Source organism: Galeopterus variegatus, unplaced genomic scaffold (genome assembly GCF_000696425.1).
Source record: "Galeopterus variegatus unplaced genomic scaffold, G_variegatus-3.0.2 Scaffold3145, whole genome shotgun sequence".
In the NCBI taxonomy this organism is placed as follows: Eukaryota; Metazoa; Chordata; class Mammalia; order Dermoptera; family Cynocephalidae; genus Galeopterus; species Galeopterus variegatus.
In genome coordinates this window covers 8902-28277 of record NW_007729256.1, presented here as the reverse complement: position 1 = coordinate 28277, position 19376 = coordinate 8902, and the positions used below count along the sequence as shown (strand labels likewise).

General features: G+C 36.0%; 1 protein-coding gene across 1 annotated transcript in view; it reads right to left on the bottom strand.

Annotated features, from left to right (window-relative positions):
* Nucleotides 1–557: 557 nt before the first annotated feature.
* NAA50 (N(alpha)-acetyltransferase 50, NatE catalytic subunit) overlaps nt 558–19376 on the bottom strand; it is a 25523-nt gene continuing 6704 nt past the window's right edge. The window contains exons 2-5 of the mRNA XM_008584094.1: nt 3571–3707; nt 3037–3156; nt 2414–2480; nt 558–1716 (exon numbers count right to left, since the gene is read on the bottom strand). Of these exons, the coding sequence (XP_008582316.1) occupies nt 1539–1716; nt 2414–2480; nt 3037–3156; nt 3571–3707 (502 nt within the window). The 3' untranslated portion in view covers nt 558–1538. The remainder of the gene's footprint in view (nt 1717–2413; nt 2481–3036; nt 3157–3570; nt 3708–19376) is intronic.

The window sequence follows — 19376 nt, the reverse complement described above, 5'->3', positions numbered from 1 at the left end:
GGATAAATATTATGAATCAACCTTCCTTTTAAAGTCAAATGACAAAAACTCAAGCCCTGTACACTGTTTTAAAGTCTAATGAGAACATTTCTTGGGCCATCAGTACTGGCAATATAAAATTCTAAATATCAGAGATGGGAATATGAAAGGAAAACATGAATATTTCAGATGTCTCCCATCTTACAAAAAGTTATCAACCTGTCAAAGCCACTCCCTATGTGCCAGAAAATGATCTAGCATAAACCAGTTCTGTCAGTTGAGGAGGTCACAGTGACATTTGCATTATTAACACTTAATACTTCTACTTTTCCAAGAATAGAAGCAAGTATGTTTAACAATTCCCCTTACCCCAGATCCTTAAACTCAATATTATAGGCACAGAGTGTAAGAAAATCTGGGATGTTCTCCAACAGATAAGCAATAGTACAGCTATGTTATTCTCAAAAATACTGTCTAGATATTCTTTCCTACATAACCAAATGCTCAGTGGCCACACTTTTAACAGTCTGCATTAGTTGACATTAAACACATTCATCGTGGCACAAGTCCATCTAATCTTCCTTTTAGGTATTTTTTAATATGTCCAAGAGAAAATACCTGTTTCAGGTTTATTTAGGGGTATTGACCTATACGGACATGAACTCCATTTTTAAGGTTAGACTAACTATTGTTGGGTTTATTGAAGAAAATGAACAGGAGAAAAAATTAAATCACAACAAACCTCTTTAGGTCAGTTAAAGGCCATATCTCTAGCTGGGATATTAAAAAAAATTAATCTCACCAGCCCACACTCTAAAAGTTAATGCCACTAGTAACAATCAACAGCAGGAAAAATAAACCTGCTAACAACCAGCCCACTCATTAGCAAAGAAGCAATTTAACTCAAATGCTTAGACCAAAGTATAATACTATCTACCCCAATTGCCCCACCCACCAGCAAGAAGAGAAGAAATAATTGCTTAAAAACCCAAAATAAGCTTAGAATTTCTTACAAGGATAACAATGGTCCAGCTCCTGAGAGAGTGCTCAGAAGGTCTAGAGGTGGAGTGAAGGCAATAAGTAGGGATTACAATCCCACAATAATCTTTAAAAACCCAAAGTACCACAAACACACTAAACTTGTCTATGAGTAAGAGAACAAGATATTGCTGCTGCTTTTTTTTCTTTTGAAATATACAATATTTTGTAGGCTCTGCCCTTCAATGTGAAAGCAGGACATTAAAAAAAAAAAAATCAGCTAAAAAATTTGAAATTGACACCCAAATTTTTGGGACCATATATCTTAACTGTTAAACTACACAGATCTACCCTCTCCTTCCTTCAGTCAAACCACCTCACAAAAATAAGAGAACTAAAACAATCCAAACATGATTATTCTTAAAAGTCCTTGAAAGTATTAAAACTCTTGGAAGAAAGGAAGAAAAACAAGAATAAGAAGGGAGGAAAAGTTTTAAAAGAAAGGGGGAGGGGGGTGGAATCAATGGGCCTTTCTTTTATTTGGCGACAAGCAAGTGCAAGAAAGTTCCTTTGTAATTTGTTCAGTTGTCTGTCTTTTGCACATCTGCATTCTGACCAGAAGGGACTTTGAGGTTTTTCTGCAGCACATGAGCATCTGCAGGCTCTATCCTCTTATAGTAGTTCTTCTTTGTCTCAATAATCTCAAAGCCAAACTTCCTGTAGAAGTCAATTGCCGACTCATTGCTGATCTGGACGTGCCTGAGATATAAGAGGGTATCAGAAAAAAAATTAAAATTAAGGTTTCATCAGCTTGAAGTGTTCTCCACAGAGAACTTCAAACTGATTGGAGCTGTAATACTGCAGATATTTACATTCCTTACAATTATCAGTAATTAACAAAGATAAGATATTCATTCCAGAAAATCTTTTGATGATAATTTCACACTTTTAATCTAATTCTTATATTTGCAAGATAGCTTGTTGAGATTAGGAAGCTCAGTAATAGTATTTATTCTTTCAGTCAGCAAAGGACAAAGTACCTTAGTTATCATAATATTTTTTTATTACAAGGGGAGAAAAGATTCCTGTTATTAAAATAGGTTAAATAACATTAGGGATGATACAAATGAGCATGTCACTAATTCCCTTGAACAAAACACAAAAAGTGCAAAGAGCATGGCACAAGAAAACCATTGTCTGGGTTTTCCTCCTCATTTCATCACTATGACTTTGGAGCTCCCATCCCAATATAATAAAGATGTGTTTTATTTCAGGTTCCTTATCTACTATTAAAACAAAACAAAACAAAACAAACAAAACTTCTTAACAACTACTTCCATGGTGTTTCCAAAGACACAGTGGAATAAGTGACCAGATTTTAAAGTTTCTAGTAAAAACTTCTATTGCCAATTTATTAAATTCTTCCATTAAGAACATTAAATATTATTTTACTTACAGATAGATGTTGTCAAAAGTGCCATCTTTTTCACAGATGTTTAAGACATGATTTAACATTTTAGTTCCTATTAATAAGATAAACAACCAATAAGTAACCTCATAAATCAAACTTTAAATTGCATATCTATCTGTCATTTTAACTATTTACTGAGACCTAACAGAATTTATTCTGAATTTTTTTTCCTGGCAGCTGGTTGGTACAGGGATCCTGAACCCTTGACATTACAAGGCAATGCTCTACCCAACTGAGCTAACCAGCCAGCCAAGACCTAACAGAATTTATGAGGTACAAATACTAGACATCTTTTTTTTCCTGAATTTTGTTCTCTCTACAATAGCTACATACGTTTACAACTGTTAGCAGAAGAGCAACCTTTTTATACGAGCACTTCCAGGTAGAAGAAAAACAGAAAAAGCAAAAGGGGAAATGAATAACAAATCCATGTAGGGCTTACAGCTGAATTACGTTAATAAATAAACACTAGTTATTTTTCACTTTATCTAATTCAGTAACTGTTTCCCAGTATTCCTAAAAGAAATAAATTGACTAACTAGTTCAGGTACATTAATAACATATTCATGCTTCTTTGAAGAAGTAACAAAAACCACAAATAATTTTACCTATTCCTAGCCTTCGGTAAGGTGCCAGACATCCTAGTGTCATGATGTAAAGTCTCTTCTGATTCTGTGAATGATCCACCCTACAGCATACTGCACCTACAGCAATATCATTGAAATAGGCTGCCACGGAAAACATAAAGATATAAAGTTCAACATACAGAATAACACATTTTATTTAATCTTCCCCCCGCCCTGCCAAAGAACTAAATTACTGCTATCAGCATTAAATTTATCAGCTACTCTATGAATAGCAGTGGCCTCAAAAACCTCTTACACTGTCATAGAAGTTTGGGTCTCCACTAGAGTAAGGCTAAATATGTGAAAGCACATAAGTACACACTAAATAATAAAGAACATTCATTCTTTTTAAAATTCAAGTATTTTATCTTGATTTCTCTGAGATTTTTCTCAGAACCTAGACCACTCTCACTTCCTCACTTGTAAAATAGACTAAATTAGTTAACTCTTTCTGCTCTAACATTAAAAACTAGAGTTAAAGAGCGCAAATAAAGGGAAGAAAAACCCATAGTATACCAAGTTTTGCTAGTTCGCCAACTTCCAGCACATCCTTGTAGAACTTGTCATTGTAGCTGACTGGAAAGATGACCTGGTTCAATCTCTTCAATTGTTTAATATTGTGTGGTGTCACATCTCCCAGCTCGATCCGGCTACTGGAACAAACCAAAATGAACTCAATAAAATATAATTAGCTTCATTTGTTAAAATGAACATATTAAGAGGGTATCAAGTCTTTTTTCACATTACTAAATTAAACCCTTTCATAGTGACTTTACATTCCTATGAAGATTACCATTTATAAACAAATTTTGCCAGCCATTTGATCCAAATTCTACTCATAGGTTTAATACAATTGTACACACTTAGGGGAAAAGTACAGTACATAACTACTATGACAGAATATTCTATAATAAATGCCAAAAAAAATTTTTTTAATTGTGGTAAATATATACAACATAAGGTTTGCCATTTTATCCATTTTTAAACATGCAATTCCATGGAATTAATTACATTCACAATGCTGTGTGATTATCACCTCTATCTATTTCCAAAACTTTTTCATCATCCTAAACATAAACTCTGTTCCCATTAAGCATTAACTTCCCATTATTTCTTCCCCCCAGTTTCTGGTAACCTCTAATACAGTTCTATCTCTGAGAATTTTTAAATTTATTTTTCTTAATTGACCCATGATAATTGTAGATATTTACAGAGTAGAATGTGATATTTGGGTACAGTGGGCAATGATCATCAGGGTAACTAGCGTATCTATCACCTCAAACATTTGTCATCTCTTTGTGTTGAGAACATTCAAAACCCTACTAGTTACTATCCATTGACCACCTTTTCTCTACTCCTCCTTCCCCTTACCAGTCTCTAGTAACTACTATTCTACTCTCTAGTTCTGAGATCAACTTTTTTAGCTTCCATATATAGGTGAGAATGGGTGGTATTTCTCCTTCTGTGCCTAAATAAATACCAAATTTTTCCTTGTAGTTCACAGTTCAGAAAAATTTAGATACATCTATCACCAATCAAAAAGACTGATGATATTTAATATTGGCAAGAGGGTACCAGATGGTATCCTTATATCCAGCAGATGGGAACGTAAATAGACAACAATATCTTTTAAGGACAATCTAGCACCATGTATCAAAAAACCTAAGAAAAGTACATCTTTGTCCACGTAATCCTACTTCTAGGAATTTATTCTAAGAAAATAATCCAAGTATGCAATAATTACGCACATTCTAATCACTGAGAACAGTGGTCCAGGAACCCCCTACATCAGAATCACAGAGGTGATATTTGAAATTCACATTCCTGAACCCCACACCCCCACTTTCAGAACCATAATCTCTAGAAATGGAACAAGAGAATCCACATTTTGAAAAACATCCCAGTTTTAAAACTACCTATCAAGAACACAACAGTAGCATTTCTAGGAAACCACAAGAAATCAATACAACTGGTTCCATGGAAAAAGGGATTAAAGCTAAAAGTTTCAAACTCACAGTAACATTTGTTTTGCCTATGGAGCTGTCAACAAAAGGAATTTTTAATAGCTCAAGTCATTTTCACTACTGTAAGCTAAAGGCTGATCAAATGTGATAAGGCAAACATGAATAGCAATGTAAACAACTTTTCTTCATATTACTACCCGCACTATCATTGAGTTGCCTAAATGTATGATTTGCCTCCTTAAACATCATAACAGTGGGTGGTTAAAAAAGAGACAGTGAGCACCATATCAAAATAAAATGAGTTCAAAAATAAAACAATATGATTCCAACCAAGCAGCCAGAAAATTATGTAGGTCCTACTCACTCGGTGCTACTTTTAGATCATAACAGCATTAAAGTCAACAGTAGTTAAAGCAAACAATAAAACCTAATTAGTCGTTTGCATCATATTCAAGTTGTGAAAACTCTCTGTAGGAGAAACAACTAAACAAGAACGTTAATCACCACATTTATAATAGCAAAAAGGAAAAAATCTAAGTGTCCACTGATAGGGGAGTGATTGAATAAAGCAAATAAAACCTAATTAGTCGTTTGCATCATATTCAAGTTGTGAAAACTCTCTGTAGGAGAAACTACTAAACAAGAACGTTAATCACCACATTTATAATAGCAAAAAGGAAAAAATCTAAGTGTCCACTGATAGGGGAGTGATTGAATAAAGCGTGCTACATCCATATTGTTAGCACAAAAAGATGCTGATACATCATTATGTGAGGGGGGAAAAGTGCATTCCAACTATATATATGAGGAGTCTTCAAAAAGTTTGTGGGAGGAAGAAAAAAAGCTCATGGAAGGATTCGTATTATCTTTTCATTCCACTCTTTCCATGAACTGTTTGAAGTACCCTCATATATAACCATTCAACTCTTGTTAACATATACAGAAAAATATTTGAAAGGATATTCAAAGAAATGTGTGGTAAAAATTGCTGGTAATTTTTGAAAAAATATTTTCTGAAATGTTAAAGCTTAGATTAAAAAAAAAAAACAGAACTGTTCTTAAAAACACCAACAATTACTGAACACTATAACAGGATGACCCAACAAAAAGAAAAAAAGAAAAAATTCCTAAAGTTGACATTTCTGGATAGAGATGAATATGATACAATATTTTATCTTACGTTACAATTCTCTAAGACATATTACTCTGTAATGTCCAGTCTGGAGAACATTCTGCTTACTAAGGAGTTAGAAGCAAAAATTGAGGAAACTTTATTTTCTATTTAAGTACTCTGTATCAAGAACCCAAAAGATAGTACACAGTCTCCCTCCTGTCGTACTTAATTGCTTTGAAAAGCTTGGCTCATTTGGAACTTTAGCCTTCCTTCCTCAATTATTTTATGCCACTCTTCTGTATTATTTATTGTAACCAATTATCCTTACACTCTTGTATGTTTTCTTAAAATCGGAGCAAATGGTTTCTTAGCAGCTGCACAGATTTTTCTAACATGCAAACATGTTAGTAAAAAATAGAGATTTTCTTGTATATTCCTTTCCATTTTTGAGCCACATGAGTAAATATGGCCTTCTCGCTAGTATTCGACAACTGTAACGAATTCCTTGTGAGATTCATGTCTTCTTTAAGCAGGTTATCTCTCATTCACAGAACTCCACCTATTCATTAAAGCACACCCTGTTTTTTTCTTCTTTAAGGCTAAAGTAAATAACATTTCATCCCAAACCTCTTTCTAACTAAAATCTACAGGGCTCACTTCCTCACTCACATTTTATATGCAGAGAGTGTTACACTATAAAATACAGGATCCCTTAAAATACAGGGATCGTGGGCCGGCCCGTGGCATACTCGGGAGGGTGCAGTGCTTGAGAGCGCAGTGGCGCTCCCGCTGCGGGTTCGGATCCTCTATAGGCATGGCCGGTGCGCTCACTGGCTGAGCACGGTGCGGGCGACACCAAGCCAGGGGTTGCGATTCCCCTTACCAGTCACAAGAAGGACAAAAAAAAAAAATACAGGGATCGTGTCTTACCTACACTGCCTGCTCTTTAACTTACTTAAGTACCACAAATGGGGTGTGGTAACTTATTTCACATTAATATTTATTATATTTAGAGCACATCATTTAAAAATTACTCCACTGCACTTAAGAAGAAAGTCTTAATCTCCATCTTTTTTTTTTTTTTTTTTTTTTAAGATGACCGGTAAGGGGATCTTAACCCTTGACTTGGTGTTGTCAGCACCACGCTCAGCCAGTGAGCGAACCGGCCATCCCTATATAGGATCCGAACCCGTGGCCTTGGTGTTATCAGCACCGCACTCTCCCGAGTGAGCCACGGGCCAGCCCTTAATCTCCATCTTTTAAGTGACTGAAATATTACATCCTCTCCACTCTCACTGCTTCACTTAACTCACCTTATAATTAAAAAAGAAAAAAACTACATATGAAGTTTAATGGTAAAATAGTAATAAAGAATAACTTAATAACCTACAAAGTCAAGTTTCTAAATTATAAGTAAAAGAATTTGGGCTTTTTTTTTTTTTTTTTTAAGAATGATTTCTAGGTAATTAACAGGCTTCAAGTGTATTTACAGTTTTTGAAAGGATAATTACCAGGTATTTTTTGACTTCATACTGGAAGAAAAGGCGGTTACACAGTGCAGTATGCTAGAATGAGTTGAATAAAAGTAAACTACTAAAAAGTTTTCATTAGTGTGGGCAAATCAAGCCTAAATAGAGGAAACAATATTGAATCACTACGAAATAGCTTAATCCTTCCATGCCTAATTTTAATAAATACATGCCTTAATTTTTTAAAAAATCATAGAAATGATTTAGGAAGTGAAGATGTCCTGTAAGAACATGTCCAGGAATGTTTGATATAGTTGTCCAATATTTTTCCACATACATATATACGTATATGTGCTTTAACAGAATAGAATATTACATACATTGTTTGGGAGCTGTTTGAGAAATTAATCATTTGATTCTTGCTAGACTGTCAGAATATGTTAGAAACAATTTCAAAGTGTCCAGTAAATGTTCAACTTTGTCAGCAAAATTCAGTTTCAAATATAGTTTAACTCTCATTAACATGATATGTGTGACTGAAATGGAATTACTTCTGTAATCCTGATCACTTAGTTCCAAATTATTTTAAGATGTGGATATTCTAAATATATCAGAGTAATATCATCAACTTGTAAATATAATTTAGCAAAGAACGTGTAGTATGACAGGTAGGAATGTCAAGCAAATGAGACCACTGCCCCATAAACAACCACAAAACTTTCAGAAGTTAAAAGAACTTCTAAATGAAGTTTAAGAAGTCCAAAATCTCTATTAGAAAATTAATAAGAACAGAGCTTTTAAGAATTCTGTGAATATAAATTTTTCTAGAGTTCTGAACATAATCCAGTTGCTTATTCAAAGCATAAATCAATTCTATCTCAATAAATACTTGAACACCTACTCTTATGTGCTAAGCACCTGGGATGCAAACGAATTTACATCAAGTAGGAAAGACAGGTATACACAATATAGTAGTAACAGCTTATGTACACAAAGTACAAAACTAATACTAGAAGATAGGTGACCCTGGGAAATGTTTTGAGGATGGCTAGGAGTTTTTCATGAGGGAGGGCAAGAGATGCAGTCTAAGGGAGAGTAAAACACGAACAAGATAGCAATGTATTCCCAAAACCACAGACAGTTTGATATGGTTAAAACATAAATTGCAGGCTGGCTGGTTAGCTGAGTTAATTAGAGCACATTGTTATAATACCAAGGTCAAGGGCAGCTGCCAAAAACAAAAAACAAAAAACCCAAAACATAAATTACATTTGTGTGTATATATGGAAGCTGGGGTTGGAGAAGGTCCAAGTTTATGAGGGCCTTGCACATCAATGTATACTTGGTTATCTATCTACACTTATTCTTTTGGTGATCTCATGGAATCTGTCTTATGGCTTTAATGCTACCAACTTCCAAATTTCTGTCTCTAGCCTAGAGTTCTCCCCTGAACTCCAAACTCCTAGATCCAAAGCATCTCTAGTAGACACCTCAAAGTAACATATTGAAAACCAAGTTTCTGAACTTCCCCCCAAAATCTGCTTCGCCTGCAGCTTTCTCTATTTCAGTTGATGGCCTCTCCATTGTTGGCTACAGATTATTACCTCCTTTGTTGAAATCTCAAGGCTCACTCTGACACACCTGGTTTTCTTTCCTTGTAATATTCTTTATGGGGTTTCTTATCAGAATTATGTTGCCCTCAAAGAAAGTTTGGAAGTGTTCCTTCCTGCTTTTTAGTTCTGTCAATGTTTCCTTCATGTATTTTCAAGTTAGGTTAGTAGAAGTATAAATATGTAGGGCCATTATGAGTCATTGATAATTTGAACCTTTCGTTTTGAAATTTTTGCTGGTAATATTCCTTCTTAGTCTACTTTGGCTATCAATAGACACACAGCTTTCTTCTAATCAGTGTTACATGGTGTACTTTTACCATCTTTTTACTTTTCACTTCCTTGTGTTCTTATGTTTAAAGTGTATCTCTTGTAAACAGCATATACTTTAGTCTTATTCTACTAATCTGACAATTGGAATATCTAGTCCATTCAGGTTTAACATAATTATTGACTTAGTCGATTTAAGTTCACCATGTTACAATTTTCTATCTGCATCAGCTATTAGTTGTTCTTTATTTTCCAGCCTTTTACAGGGGGAGCTCAATTTTCCCACTTGGCTTTTTAAAAAAAATCACATAAAATTAAATTCAATTTTGTGGGGGTGTACAGTTCTATGAGTTTTGACAAATACGTATAATCATGTAACCACCTCCATTATCGAATGGAGGAATAGTTCCATCACCCCCAAAACTGTCCAAATAACCCTTTGTAATTCAATTACCACTCCCAGGCAACTACTAATCTCATTTTTGTTCCCTACAGTACTGCCTTTTCAAAATAAATGTAATCACAAAATACGTAAAAGCTTGTTTGGCGTCTTTCATTCAGCATAATCCCTTTGAGATTCATCACACTGTTGTATCAACAGTTCATTCCTTTTATTGCTGAGTAGTATTCCATCGTATGGATGTACAGTAGTACCCCCTTATCTGTGGTTTTACTTTCTACTGTTACCTCAGTCTGAAAATGTTAAACGGAAAACCCCATAAATGAATAATTCATAAGTGTTAAATGTTCCTGATGTGAATTCTCTCTGTCCAGTGTATCCTTGCTGTACACACTACCTGCTGTTAGTGACAGTCACTAAGTAGCCCTCTTGGTTATCACATTGACTATCGTGACATGGCAGTACCTGTGTTCAAGTATCCTTATTTTACTTAATAATGACCCCAAAGCACAAGAGTGGTGATGCTGACATACTGTAATAACAATAATAAAACAACAATTATAAATCTCTCACCATGCTTAATTTATAGACTAAACTTTATCATAGGTATGTATCTATAGGAAAAAACATAGTATATATACAGGGCTCAGTATTATCCTTGGCTTCAGGAATCCACTGGGGGTTTCGGAATGTATCCCCAGTAGATAAGGAAGGGACTACCATACCGTGTTTATTCTCTCATTGAAGGGCATTTGGGTTGCTTACAGGTTTTGGAGATTATGAATAAAATTGCTATAAACATTTGCATACAGCCTTTTGGGTGAACATAAGCTTTACTTTTCTTAGTAAATACCTAGGAGTGGGAATGCTAGGGCATAAGGTAAGTGTATGAGCGTTCCAGTTGTTCTGCCTCCTCACCAGCATTTGGCATTGCCAACTTTTAAAATTTATGCTATTCCAATAGGTGTGTAGTGACATCTCATTGTGTTTTAATTTGTATATCCCTAAATAACAAATGATGATGAGTATCTCTTCATGTACTTCTTTGCCATCCATGTATATTCTTTGGTAAAGTATGTTCAAATCTTTTGCCTGGTTTTTAAAAAACAGGTTCTCTTGAGTTTTGAATGCATGATGAATACATGTCCTTTGTAAGTTATGTATGTTACAAAACATTTCTCCTAGTCTATGGCTTTTTTCATTTTCTTAACAGTGTTTCTCAAAAAGCAGTTTTACATTCTGATCAATCTTTTGCAGATGGTGCTTGTCAGTATCACACCTAAGAAATCTTTGCCTAACTTAAGATCACAGACTTGTGAGTCCTCCCCCACCCCCCACCTTTTCTTACATCTCTCTCATTTCTTTTTCTTAAGCCTTCTTGAGGTATAATTTATGTACCATAAAATTCACCTGTTTTAAACATACAATTCAATGATTTTTTGACTATGTACAAAGTTATGCAACCATCATCTCAACTCAGTTTTTGACATTCTCATTACACCCCCAAAATTCCTAAGGTGCATTTGCAGAAAATTCCTTTTCCCACCCCCATCCAGTCACTAAATTTACTTTTTATTTCTGCATACTGCCTTTTCTAGATATTTCATATAAATGGAATTACACAATAAATGTGATCTTTTGCACTAGGCTTCTTTCATGCAGCATGTTTTTGAGGTTCATACATGTTATATGTCGGCAGTTTGATCTTTTTAATGCTGAGTAAGTATTCCATTGTGGTATGGACATACCACATTTTGTTTACCCATTCACTAGTTGATGGGCATTTACATTATATTTACTTATTGGTTAATGTAAATAATGCTGCTACGAACAGTGTCAACAAGTCTGTATGTAGGCACATGCCTTAGTTTTTTTCTGGTAGATACCTAAAAGTGGGATTGCTGGGTTGTATGTCCAATATGCTTAATTTTTTAAAGAAACTGCCTGTGGTAGGCACAATAGTGGCCCCCATAAAATTCTGTGTCCTAATCCCAGAAACTTTGGATATATTATTTGACATGGAAAAGTGGACTTTGAAGATGTGATTAAGATCTTCCTATCTGAAGATTAACTAGGATTATCCAGGTACTCCCAATGTAATCACATAAGACTTTAAGAATCAAAGATACTTAAGAACAGAGGCAAAGACAAAAAATTTTTAATCCACTACACTGATGGCTCTGAACATGGAGAAAGAGACTTGGGCTAAGGAATGCAGGTGGTCTGCACATAGAAGCTTGAAAAGGCAAGAAAATGGATTCACCTAGGACTTCTAGAAAAAAACACAATCCTGTTGTATTAGTTTCTTAGGGCTATCTTAACAAATTACCACAAACTTAGTGTCTTAAAGCAACAGAAATTTGGGCCGGCCCGGTGGCGCACTGCTACAGTGCGCTGCTTGGGAGCACGGCGCTCCCGCTGAGGGTTCGGATCCCACGTACAGACTGGCTGCTCACTGGCTGAGCGAGGTGCAGGCGGAACACCGAGGGTTGTGATCCCGTTGCCGGTCCCGGTCCGGTACGGGCGTGACACTGAGGGTTGCGATCCGTTGCCGGTCACGAAAAAAGACAAAAAGAAAAAAAAAAAGCAACAGAAATTTATTCTCTCATAGTTCAGGAGGCCCGAAATCCAAAATCAAGGTATTAGCAGGGCCATGCTCTTTAGGCTCTAGGAAAGAAACCTTTTTTGCCCCTTCCAGCTTCTGGTGGCCCCAGCATTTCTTGGTTTGTGGCACTCTAACTCTAATCTCTGCCTCTAACTTGATATAACCTTATATAAACTTATAACCTTTAGTTATAATATGTTAGTAGGAAACCTTCATCCTCGGTGTTTGCTGTGTGTCTGTGTCCTTTCTTATAAGGACACTAACTCACTGGATTTAGACCCACTCTAATCCAGTATGACCTCACTGTAATTACATTTGGTAAAACCCTATTTCTGAATAAAGTCACACGCTAAGGTTCCAGGTGGACATGAGTCTTTAAGGGATAGTATTTAAATCACTATACCTGCCAACACCTTGATTTTAGCCCATTTCAGACATTTGACTGAATAACTCTAAGAAAATAAATTTGTATTGCGTTAAGCCATGAAGTTTGTAGTAACTGTTAAAGGAGTAATAGAAAACTAACACATCACTAAACTTTTTTCCAGAACAGTCACACCATTTACACTCCCACCAATATGTATTAGGGTTCCAGTTTCTCTACATCTTTGCCAAGACTTTTTACTGCCTTGCCATGTATAGCCATTCTAGAGACGTGATGTGATATTTCACTGGACACACATTTCTCTAATGACTAATGATGCTGAGGTACATAATTTTGCAACTACTCTCTCCCAATTGTGGCCTGTCTTTTCATTTCCTTACCAGTGTACCATACTAATATAAGATGTTAACAGGGGAAACTGGGAACTTTCTGTACCATCTTCACAATTTTTCGGTAAATCTAAAACTATTCTAAAATGAATTTATTTTTTAAAAAGTAGGAGGAACTGTCAGAGTAAGATAATAAGACATTTCAGCCAACTGCAATTTGTAGACCTTTCTGGATTCTGAAGTGAAGAAATATCTTTTTAAAAACCATTTATAAGAGGGCCAGCCCCGTGGCGCACTCGGGAGAGTGCAGCACTGGGAGCGCAGTGACGCTCCCGCCGCGGGTTCGGATCCTATATAGGAATGGCTGGTGCGCTCACTGGCTGAGCGTGGTGCGGGTGACACCACACCAAGGGTTGCGATCCCCTTACCGGTCACGAAAAAGACAAAAAAAAAAAAACATTTATAAGAGATAGGGGGGAAACTAAATACAAAACTGAGTATGAGATCGTAAGATAATATCAGGTATTATAATTATGTGTTGTTTTTTTTTTTTAAAGTCCTTCTCTGTTAAAGATTCATACTGAAGTACTTACAGGTGGAGTGGGATAGTATGTCTACAATTTCCTTTGAAGTGCTCCAGCAGAAAACGAAAGGAAAACAGTGGGGCAGGCAAAGATTAAATAACAACACATGGGAATTGATCCTATTTATTGATGGATGATGGGGTTCACTGTACTGCTCTTTACTTTCACATATGTTTAAAAACTTCCATAACAAAAAGTAAAACAAATATAAATAAAATACAAACATTACTCATTACATAAGGCACAACAAGCTGCAGTACTTTGCAGTTTTGCAGCAGCTTTGGCTGCGAAAGAACAAAGACACGTTATTTTGATACTAAAACTCATAGTAGAAAGCACCTCATTTATTCTTGTTTCAAAGAACCAGAAAAAGGAGGCAAGACCTTCAAATCTTTAACATACTGCAACTTCTCAATCTCCATCTGTACCAAGTCTTCAGTTTGTAGAAGAGAAACTAAATGAGAACTGGATGAGAATGAGCACAGACCCTGCTCCCAAATTCAATAGTCTCAGGACAGTCTGTCATAATATTTGCTTTGGTCTTAATACCAACTTGTCTCGATATGTACATTTTTTTCTATCAAAACTAGTGTCAAACACTTTTAAGGTAAGAATGGTTACTTTCCAAAAAATTATTTATAAAATGTAGTTTAAGTGTTACCCAATGTGATTGGAAGTGATGCTAGCAGTAAATAGTTAAAAACTAGATAGTAGAGGGAAGGCACCTAGACTTGTTAAATGAAAGAAGTCCCTTTTTTAACACATCCCTTTGAGAGTTGTTTCTTGAAACATAACTAATGCATAATGTATATCCTCTAATTATGGGAACAGATCAGATTACCAAGAATGTATTTAAAAGAAAGTCTAAGAACAGAAACACTATAAGGAACACTTGAATTTTATGAGTACACAAACAGGAGCCCATAAAGGTGTCCAAGAAATAATTTTCAAGAGAGTAAGGATAAAAATCCAGAGATGCAGTGTTACAAAATCCAAAAATGGACTCTACGCCTGGCTATATATCAGAATCACCTTGCTCATTAAAAATTCAGATTCCCACAGTGCATCCTGGAATCTTTACCTTTGTAATTAAGCTTGTTACGCAAACCATACAAATTTAACACCCACCTAAACTAATAAACTTCCCACTCCATGCATGTAAATTCTGAAATTTGAAATCTGAGAGATCCGGTGAGGGAAAGAGAGGCTAAAGATGAGCACAAGTCACTGGAAAAAACATGCTATATGATCATAGTGGATTTCACTTAAAATGTTAATCATTTCCCCTACACAAGCAGTAAATAAACTATGGTACACTCTAGATTTAATATACGTGTGACAGGTAGTTTAGAAGAGCTGTAATTCAAACTCAAGTCAGCCTGACCCTGAAAATCTGGGTTTTTAACCAGTACACCACTTTATTGCTTGCTTACTTCTGATAAGACTTCAATATAATTTAACAATGTAGACTATCTTACCTTATCAGTATTTATGACCTCTACTCTGTAGATAAGCCCCAAACTGCCAGCCTAAAAATTAAATCAGCCACATTGTCACATCTATTTGACCAATGGTTTTTTTTTGTTTGTTTGTTTTTGATTTTTAAATTAACTTGGCTGCTAGTATTTAAAGGAGGTTTTAAATAAAGCCTAAATTTGCAGCATCTCTTGCTTTTATTCATTCACCATATCTGCTTGGTCCCTGTTGGCACTACAGTTTACAACCCTAACTTTAGAAACCTGAGGACAACAGGTATTAAAGAAACTAAATTATTCTCTTAGCTCAAGTAAATTCATGCGACATTCTATTTTTTCTTGATTTTCACATCTGTAACACCCAAACCCCGAAGTTTTTAGACTAAGGGCCTAAAAGTAGGAAAGACTATGAAATAGATAAGAAACGGCAATTGCAAAAGTACCATGCCATTTATACTAAGTCCTTATATCTGGAAAATGCAACTACTTGCCTGCCTCCCCACAGAGCCCACTAGCTATTAATTTGTGTCAGTACTATAAGATTAGTCTGTTATTCAGTCAAATCTCATATAACCTTTAGTTATAATATGTTAGTAGGAAACCTTCATCCTCGGCTTATAAAACAATCAGTGTAATAAAATGAGATAATGCATGCCAAGTTTTAGCATAGCAACATCAGATAATAAGCACTCAAATGTTTTTAGCTATTAAAGGTAATGCCAATTATGCTCATATTTGTAAAAATAAACGTACTGGCAATATTCTGAAAGGCCACAAGATGGGGATATGACACCACAAAAGTGGGTCTTTCTCTGTACAGTTATATAGCAAAAACTGAAAATGAAGTATAGAGAAAGTTTACAGCCTGTTTATGGGTATTCAGTTCACCTTGGCACAAAGTTTTAACTGCTTGGTCACTTCTTATGCTGTCTGATCTGAAAGGCACCTTAAAAACCAATGGGTCTATTTCACCTTCATTTTACAAATGATGAAATGAGAGACAATGTGTCTGTACTTAATACAGACAGAAACCGATAAAGCCAGAATCAGGCCTATGTCCACAAATTCCCATTATAATGCAGATCAGCCACACCACGTTCCCTTGAAGGAGTCATCTTTACTCAAGGTTGTTTTTAAAAGAGAGACAGAGAGATCTATGGGAAACACCTGCTATGTACTGACAAAGGTGTATTTGTATAAAACTCAAAGCATCTTTTAGCAAGGACCAAAATATGTCCATGTTTGATTTTAAAATATCGGGGGGGGGGGGGGCGGTTATAGAGTAAACGATTTTTTTCTTAGCAGTAATCTGGTTCTAAGCCCTTGTCTTCAAAAAAATTACATGAAAGAATGATTCCTCTAGACAATAAATTCCTTCAACCTAAAAGTAAGCCCAGTCAGCATTTATCAAAGTACATATCAAATACTAACGGCTCATGAGGCCTCAATCTACCACCCCATTGAGATTTCTATCTCATGAACTACATTACTGTTTCTGCCCTTCCAAGGCACAACATCTGTGACCCACTATATGCATTTTTATTTTTTAATTTTTTGGGGGGTTAGGGAGGTCTGGCTGGTATGGGGATCCAAACCCTTGACTTTGGTATTATAACACCATGCTCTAACCAACTGAGTTAACCAGCCAGCCCTAAGCATTTATTTTTATATCTTACCTCTTCTACTAAACTATAAGACTTAGGGCAGGACCTCAAATATTTCAAGGAATTACTGAATTACTTTTAGTAAGTCAAGAATCAGTAGGTCCTTTTTAACATAACTGATAGGCTCTCTCATCTCATCTCACTTCAGAGCAGTGTTTCTCAATCTCAGTACTAACATTTTGGGCTGGATAATTACTTGCTGTGAGGGGACTTTCCTATGCATCGTAGAATGTTTAGCAGCAAGTGTAGTCTCTACCGATGAGGTGCCAGAACACTCTCCACCCCAATGTGACAACCAGTGTCTCCAGACAGTACCTATAATCAGGTAGGGGTGGAAGGGCACAGGGTAGAGGACTGACCCTGGTTCAGTCACTCTTCGAGAGGCTCAGCAGGCATCAAAAAAGCAGTGGTGGAGTGGACCAGCTCTCCACTGGTGACTACAAGTCAGAGGTGTAAACATCTCAGCAATTATTTGGTTGGCTACTAATGCTAAATATACACAAATGGTGCGACTACAAGTATCAGACGTGTAAAAAATCTCAGCAATTATTTGGTAATGCTAAGTACACACATGGCCTCAATCTACTCAAGGCTATAACCTAAAAAGAATTAAGTTATTCTTTGAAACCTTTTTCCATTGTCACCCACGTGTTCGAATAGAAGAGCTTCTACCCAGCTACAGCTTTTCCTTTACTACCACTTAACTGTTGATGTTTTTATCTCCAAATCTCTGAATCCAAGCATATATTTCCAACTGCTTACTGGTGATCTCCACAAGAATCTCAAATACAACACCTTCAAAACTGATGTCATCATTTTCACAAGAAATTAGAATAGCTACCTCTATTCTCTATCTTTATGAACAGCCATATCAATCATCCAATATGGACATTTAGTTTTAGATGTACCTTTATGTCCTATTTTCATCCCTGTCAATTCTGCTTTCCCAAATTTCATAACCTGTTCCTATACTCTTTCTCTTAGCACTACGGTCCAGGCCATCATTTCAGCCTGAATTCCAATAACCTAAAGGAAGGGGAATAAGACTAGAGCCAAGGAGACAACTCCATCACAATGCAGTCAGAACAATCTTTCTAAAACACAAATCTGATCACTTTTATTTTTCTACATAAAATATTTCAATAGCTGCAAATAACCTACCAAATGAAATTCAAATACCTTAGCACTGCATATACATAAAGCCCATCATCACCTACCTATGACCACTAGTCTAGTTTCCCCCACCCCCTCACTGTTTTTTAGCCAGACAAAACTATTTGAAAATCTCAGAACCCACCAAACCACCCTCTTTCCTTCTTGGCTCACCTCTGAGCCTGTTTTTTCATTAGTGGATTATAGATACTATACCATCCTTACAGAAATACTAGAGATACTATTACCATCCTTACAGAAATACATAAGATAAAATGAGAATCTATTGCTTGGCCCAGTAAGCATGTTAGGTAGCTATAAAAAAAAAAAAAGAAAGAAAGAAAGAGTGCCATGAGGAAGAGGGGTGGGAAGGCACACTGGCACAAAAGCAAATTGAAGAAACCTGTTTAAAAGAGAACAATTCATATATGACTCCAAGGTTTTGTTTCTTGGTATCATAGAAACTTAGCCCTGTGACCAGGAATGGCAAACATGTGACACACATGCCATAGCAGTCATAGTAGGTATCAACAACAACACCTTTTTTTTTGCAGTCTGGGAACACATCAAAGCTATAACAGATGTACTACCAACAGATTAGAACTGGCACGTGAGTTAGAATCTTTGGCCCTTCCTGTTCAGGTTCAAGCCATTCCCTTTAAAGACAAAGAAACCATGCCCCAGGGGTCAAGAAACTTATTAGTGACCCGACTGCTAGCTATCATTTGTGGCACGCTGAATTTGGTTGCTTTTAGTTCAGCGCTTTTGCATTAGAACAAGTTTCCTTTATTAAGATAAATAATAAGCTATATGGACTAGAAGGGTGAAAATCTAAATATACCTTAATTTCCTAAAAGAGAAATGTTTCAAATGCTCCTAAGTGGGAAATATTTTCATTGCTTACCCTTGTTTAACAAGCTCCACCTGTAAAAAAAAAATTTTCTTCAAATGATCTGGGTCCTAAACTGACACCACTCCAACAATATTTACTAATCTGAACGTCTCAACCCATTTTCTAAAGAATATTATCTTTGTTTTACCATTTGAAGTTGAGGTAATCAATATCCCGCTTGGGAAGCGCGGTGGCGCTCCCGCCGAGGGTTCGGATCCCACATACAGACCGGTTGCTCACTGGCTGAGCGAGGGGCGGGAGCAACACCGAGGGTTGGTCCCAGTCCGGTACGGGCACGACACTGAGGGTTGCGATCCGTTGCCGGTCACGAAAAAAAACAAAAAGGAAAAAAAAAAAAAAAAAAAAAAGTAATACAAATAGGGAAGTCACAAAGATATACAAATGACCC